Source organism: Larimichthys crocea, unplaced genomic scaffold, assembly GCF_000972845.2.
Source record: "Larimichthys crocea isolate SSNF unplaced genomic scaffold, L_crocea_2.0 scaffold146, whole genome shotgun sequence".
Classification (NCBI taxonomy): Eukaryota; Metazoa; Chordata; class Actinopteri; family Sciaenidae; genus Larimichthys; species Larimichthys crocea.
Genome location: NW_020852003.1, coordinates 304,366 through 311,688, shown reverse-complemented (window position 1 = coordinate 311,688; position 7,323 = coordinate 304,366). Strand labels below are relative to the sequence as shown.

The 7,323-nt window shown below is 41.1% G+C and overlaps 1 protein-coding gene across 2 annotated transcripts in view; it reads left to right on the top strand.

The window, feature by feature from the left end:
* The window catches only part of bean1 (brain expressed, associated with NEDD4, 1), a 45,218-nt gene that overhangs the window by 7,577 nt on the left and 30,318 nt on the right, over window positions 1–7,323 (top strand). The window contains exon 2 of one of the 2 annotated variants that reach the window (XM_019274522.2): window positions 4,680–4,799. The exons of the other annotated variant lie outside the window; for it this stretch is intronic. Coding sequence (XP_019130067.1) covers window positions 4,680–4,799 — 120 coding nt within the window. The remainder of the gene's footprint in view (window positions 1–4,679; window positions 4,800–7,323) is intronic. 2 annotated transcript variants of the gene reach the window in all.

The window sequence follows — 7,323 nt, the reverse complement described above, 5'->3', positions numbered from 1 at the left end:
TTCCTCTATGTTGTATGTCACATGTGACTTGAAACCATGGGAATTCATGTGCTGGCTCTTTCTGGATCGCTTTTTTTTTTTTTTACATGGATTTGCTCAATTCAGCCACAGGCGCCGAGCAAAAGTCGGCCGCTGTGTTGGTGATAAGGTGAAGAGGTCATGGAGGCCCGTGCACACCGGTCAGCACACCGGTATGTTCACGCCCGTACTGAGTATTTGTTCTGATTACATTACTTCTGATCAAAACTAGGGAGTTGAAAGCTGTGCTAACAAGTTTTTAGTTTCACCCTAAAACATTTAGATTTAACAGTTAGATTTAGATTTAGATTAACTATTTAGATTTAATTTAACATTTAGATTTAGATTTTAACATTCAGATTTAGATTTAAATTACATTTAGTTTAAATTTAACATTTAGCATTTAGATTTAAAATTTAGGTGATTTGATTTAACATTGGATTTCAATATTTAAAATATCTCTAATGTTGACCAAATATTGTTCTAAATTGTGCAAAAAAGTGCTTCTCAAACATTCACAAATTAACATTACATTTAGATTTAACATTTACATTTGGATTTAAATTTAACATTTAGATTTTGATTTAAATTTAACATTTAGATTTTGCTTTAAATTAACATTTAGACTTAGATTTAACATTTAGATTTAGATGTAATATGTAGATTTAGAGTTAACATTTACATTTATCCATTTAGATTTAACCTCAGTTAGGTGTTCGATTTAAACATTTGGATTTAGGCTTTAACATTTACATTTAAATTTAACAACACCAGTTTTTTAAACATTGTTGACTCTAAATGTAAAAAAATGTTGTGTTATTTTCCGCGTGAGCCACAATAGACTACAAGCAAACCTCCAGCTGTAGAATCCAGTGGCGCTTTGCTGAGAGTTGAAGGTGTTTCTGAGCTCACTGTTTGCTTTGGGTCTGAAGGATTTCCCGGCTGTCTCGGAACATGTGCCTGGAGATGCGCTTTCTTCCCGAGCATGCCAACTTACTGTGCTGCAAGAGCGAGCCAGGGACGAGCCACGGGACGAGCCACGGGACACATACAACGAAGAACGAAGGAGGAGATGAAATGAGGATGAGGATGATGCGAGGAGAGAGACAATGTGATGATGATTGATGGGATGAAGAGGAAGGAGGCCATCCACATGGGATACTGTAGAGACGGGAAGCAGAATGAACTCTGCGGGTTTGGAGGGTGGTTGACAGTGATGATGATGATGACCTATGATGAAGATGACGATGATGAAGATGCCGATGCTGAAGATGATGCTCGGACGCTCGGAGTTGCTCATTGTGCCGGTAACTCTCCGGTATCACGAGCGTTTAAGGAAGCGCTATTCTGAGGAGGTGGCAAGTCCCGGGAGCCGACAGACAGAGAGAGAGAGAGAGGAAGAGACAGAGAGAGAGCAGACTAGAGAGAGAGAGAGACAGAGAGAGGAGCTAGAGAGAGAGACCACACAGACGAAAGAGAGAACAGACAGCACTTGGAGCTGATGTTGTTGTTGATGTGAAACTTCAACGAGCTGCGTGAGACCTGCACGCGCTGGACTCATATTTATTCCCCTTCCTGCAGGTAAGAGCTGATCTTGTCTCTGCATGTCTCTGTCTCTGTTTCGCATGTCTCTGTCTCTGTCTCGGCATGTTCTCTGTCTCTGATGTCTTGCACTATGTCTTGTCTCTTGATTTTCTGTCTGTCTGCGTCCTGCATGAACTCTCTTGCTGGTATAGCACTACAAATATCTCCGTACACGAGTACACGCCATAGGGAAGTACTTATATGTGAGTTACTTCACTTGACAACTCTGAGTGTTCTTTCTTTCAAATACAAAATATGTTGTAAATCTCAGACTATTTATTATTATATTACAGTTACATCATGTTACATTAGGTAACTTTTGCATTTAATGAACTTTTAATTGAAATATTTATTTCTTATTTATTTGTATACAATAAAAAAAAAACCGGGAAACTACTGTAAAAAGTAATTTTACATAAACATATTGACATTACTTTTTGTGTTTAAAATCTACTGACCTACAACTTGTTTTTATTGTTATGACCAAAAACATTTCCTCATGTGAAACAGAACGTTACAGAAATAACTTTTTTTCTCAATAAATAAATGACAGCATTATCTGTAAACCAAAAGTTTTATTTAAGTCTTCTATTGTTATTTCTATATTTGCTACAAAACCTTACTATTTTAGTTTATACACCTATTTTTCTGGGCATTCTTAGAATACCTGCACATGTCTGTAAAAGTCCGTGTCGCTTCATTATAACTTAAATTGGAGGATCACACCAACAGAAATAAACGAGTAACTCTATAATCTTCAACTCTTATTATCTACATTTTAAACATGTACATACACTAGTTCTTGCACCCCTGAATAACTAAGTAACATAACAAACACGCCTAACTCTGACATGACTCGTCCATCAAGAATCCCTTTATTGAATTATACACATCCTTCATGCACCGGGATTTATGAAAATCATCTTCATACAAGAATTTCACAGCAGAACCAGAGAGGACATTAAAAGCGAATAACGGAAATGTATGGAGCACGCTCAGGTCCCTGCAGGTGACGGTTGTGGCGTGTTGTAGTGATTTCTGGATGGGAGCATCGCTCTGGCTCCGTTTTTCCTCCCCACAACTCGTGTCAGCAGTGAAATGCAGAAGTCACGAGCCCACAGCTCCCGTGCGGAGAGGAGCGCTGAGCCCACTTTATGTGGGTTACACTTGCTTCTTCCAATGGTTCATTAAGAGCTGGAGAACATCCTGGTTCTTCTCCAACTTCATGTGAAGGTTTCATCGTTATCATTGGATGATCGCTCAATATTTGAATGTTTCATCCTCTGATGTCCTCCGGCTGCCAAACTAACTGCTGCCAGCTGTAGCTGCTGTAGTCAACGTAAGCTCCCTCTGTATGCCCAGCTGTGGCTCAGATTACAGAGGAGGTTAGTGCTTGTTGTTCCCACAGAGGAGGTTTCTCAGGCCCCCGCCGTAAGCAGCTTCTATGACCCTAATGGCAGAGGAACGGTTGAAGAGGACGCTGACGTTGCGTGACTGGTGATGTTATAATTATGTAACATCAAACTCAGTATACTGAACCTCACACAGTTCTTTAGCGGAACCGCTTGCTAAAAGGTTCTTTGTGACTTTCTGGTTCCAACCCTTTATTTTTCGAGTGTGCCTTTATCACTTGGCTCCGTGTCCTGGTGGATCCACACGTGGTTTTAGGGAGTTTATAAAAGTTATTCGGGCCTAAAAAAAGATAGGCAATCCACAACAGGATGCAGGTGACGTGATGCAAAGCCTGTGGGTCAGGGATAAAACAGAATAAATGGACTGGAAAACAGAAAAACTGCAGGACGAAAATACAACACAAGGAAAACTAAAATCAGAAAACACCTCAGAGCGAGTTAATCTGCCAGAGGCTTGTTGTTGTGTTGAAAGCTCGTGTGTTGGACTGACACTTTGATGCCCCAGAGCCTGCACACAGTCTTAATGCCGTGTTCCCCAGAGGACAACAACGCCCTTCACGGTTATCTCTGTGGCTTTCTCTCTGCACTCAGCCGTGAAGGCACGCCGAAACGCTCTTTGGACTTTCGTCTGACACTTTACAGATCCACGCAACATTGTTTGACTCTTTCAAATCTTTATGCTAACACAAGATAGTAGTAGCATGGCCTATGACGGTTTTTCCCATTAAATATGCCGATTTTATGCAAATTGATGTCGATTAATATTAAAAATACACTTGTTCTGTATACCATTCCTTTAAAATGATGTTTTTCCATTAAATATTACAGGTTTACTGTAAATGTACAATCACCACTGTAACCAGCCGGAGGACATCAGCTCTCACCACATTTACTTTTTGCTGATCTTCCTCCGTCAGCGTCCTCTTCACTCTCTTCTCCTCTGCCATCATGTCCATAGAAGCTGCTGACTGCTTCTTCTTCTTCTTCTTCTTCTTCTTCATCTTCCCGGTGGTCCAAACCTCCTGTGGTACAAACACTAACAGTGCTCTGAGCTCACAGTCTTGGCAGCCCGGCTAACAGACTGAGCTAACAGCAGCTACAGTTGGCAGCGGTTTACTTCACTGAACTCCTTTTGCATAATAATAATATTTATGACCATCATCTTCATTATGTTTTATCTTTATTGGTTCATATTTACAAATTACAACTGTGCAATAAATCTGTAGTATTTGTGTACGTGTGTGTGTGTGTGTGTGTGTGTGTGTGTGTGTGTGTGTGTGTGTGGTTAAGGTATTGATCGGTACATTTTAACCCTGTGGCCATGTTCCGGAAAGAGCAATGAACATACACACGTATAAACACACACACAGGGAGGTGTGGGTGGCCACTTGACTGCCTCACACACACACACACACACACACACACACACACACACACACACACACACACACACACTGCCTGGGGCTCTATAAACAGTCGGGCTTGGAGGTTGTGACTCTCGCATCAGTCTCTGCTCCCTCTTCTTCTCTCACTCTCTTCATTTATTTCTCTCATTCTTCATCTACCTGTCTGCCTTTGTTTTTTCTTCTTCTTCTTCTCCACACATTAACGTCCTCCCTCTCTCTCTCTCTCTCCCTCTCTCCCTCCCTCTCTCTCTCTCTGTAGTTACATATATAGCAGCACTGTGTGGTCGAGACCAGTTGAAGTTGGCTTCCTGCCTGTTGAGATGTGCCAATAGGAAACTCTGTGATCGGGGGTTCATGCTGATGAAATTGATCTGCTCAGGTAAGAAACTAGACTTTTATCCGCTCCTCTTCCTCCTCCTCCTCCTCCTCCTCCTCCTTTCCTTCTTTCTTTCTTTCATTTTGTTTGTGAGCTTTAATTAGTCTCCTGGTATTCACTGTTATTTGTTCTGCAGAGAGCACGAGTGTAAAGCAGAGTCAAATAAATGAGACAGAAACCTGTTTGAAATAAATACAGTCAAACTCTGACGTTAGATCCAGGCATGTGCTGGAGGCAAACACATGAAAATATATAGAAATATTAAGATCTATATTTAGACAGAACAATAGTGCAAAGGATGCTGAAATAAATCAAACAGCATGAGTGGACGTGTATGAGTGATGATGTTTACATGTTTAAAGAACAAGAACTGAATTTTAACAGACGATGTTTGAGACGTGAAATGTACTTTATTATTCATGGGGTTATACATATTATCAATTATATATATATAAAGGTTTGTTTTATCTTTCTCTAAAGAAACTAAAGTCCGACAGATTGATGCAGGAAAAATAAGCAGAGCACAGATAAATGTTCATAACACACTATATGATATGTTTTATATACATAATATTATATAATCTGTTGAATATTGGGTCGTCTTTATAAAATATTCAGTCAAAACAGAAAATTTTGACACATTTATTGAATTCAAATTGTCCCATTGAAAATAAATCAAACGTCTCATTAGTGCATCAATGTATCAATATGATTTGTCGTTATAACGTGAAGCAAAGGTTCAGTTTGTAACTTTTAAGGTGAGACACGTTCTGAATATCTAAAGAAGCTCATTAGCCTCAACAGGCTGCTCGTGGTGTTGTGATGACGACCTGTTTGGGCACATGAAGGCCTCCGTAGCTTCTCTTGGAGCGGTCGAGTTACGCAGCAGACGGCTGAATAGAAATGATCACGTTATAACATGATACTGTAAAGATCGAGCTTAACCTTCGTCAGCAGAAAGAAATCATTTGATTTGTATATTTCGATGTCTGTGTCTGGGTCGGTGCCGTCCCGTGTTGGGATCCTCTGTTTATTTTTAGCTGGATCGCAGGTCGAGCTTTTAAACTGCAGAGAAAGGTGGACGTATTTATAGAAGCTGCTCCTCTCAATAAAAGATGAATCGCTGTCTTATGCAACGACTCCTGACCACTCTGCAGGCGGGGACGAACAGATGGATGGATGGGTGGATGGATGGATGGATGAATGGATGGATGGATGGATGGATGGATGCATGGATGGATGGATGGATAGATGGATGGATGCATGACTTTTACAGATGTGTTTTTTCCTGTCACCGTTGTCTGTCAATCCTTCCTCCCTCTCTCTCGCTGCCGTCTTTCCTATCTGACTCTCCGTCTTTTATATCTTCTCTCCATCTCCCACCTTTTATGTCTCACTCACTCTCTCCTTTCTCCACTTTCTCTCTCTTCCCCTCTCTGATCTATTATTCACATCCCTCGCTGACTCTTTCTCTCTCTCTTTCCCTTGACACCTGAAATCCTTCCGTCCGCTCGGCGGCGTTTAGACCTCCACCAACAGTGCGTCCCTCCTTGGAAAAGAAACAGAATGATGAATAAAAGAAGAGAGCAAAGAGACAAAAAGCTTAAAAAAAAGCTTTCTGTAGATATGTCAAGGTGTTTCTCTGTGTGCCTCGTTGTATGGGCTGACATTTTACACCGTCCTGTGTAATCCTTGAAAAGATTCAGCTCGACTATCATGGAAAATTTGGTATTTGATCACAGCTGACTGCAGCTGTGTCGTGTCTGCTTCAGTTTGTGGTTACAGTGACGTGTTGCTCTCCTAATAACAACGATGCATTTTACTTTGAGGATTTTAAAGATTCAAGACAAAAAGAAATATACAAGCACGACTTACTACGACATGAGAGAATGAAAAACAGAACCACAGTCCAGTCCGTGTCATCACTGCCTGCTTTCCTGTCTTCAGCTGTTTCTGTGTAAAATCATTGTTGGGATGGCTGCTGTGCTGTTCAAGCTGCTCTACAATGAATCTGCAGCGATGCTCAATCAGGAGACACGAATGAAGTCTTAATGAAATCATTTTTTGACATTGTGTGGACAACAGGATGTGGTTTCACAGGAGTATAATCGTAGCACTGACCTGAAGTCGACTTTCCTGCATGAACACATAAAAACCTTCCTGATCACCTTCGGCTGCCTGGCAGTGAGAGGCAGCACATGGATGTTTGTGCCCGAGGGCCACGAAGCACAAACATCCACATCTGTCACCATGTTTGAGAAAGAGAGAAAGTCACTCAGTGATAAAAAAATAAGTTTTATTCACAGAGCAAACATCTGATGTTCAAGCAACACTGTGACCTCCTGCTGACCCACACTGACCTGTGATCAGGTGACCCACACTGACCTGTGATCAGGTGAACGGTGTCTCTGTCATTCGTACGTCTGTTCTCACACTATGTAACTTTGGGCTCCGGGTCGGGAGAAGTACGTAACGCTTTACGGCACTAAGTCACACAGCAGCAACTATTTCACTGATTCTGGTGAAA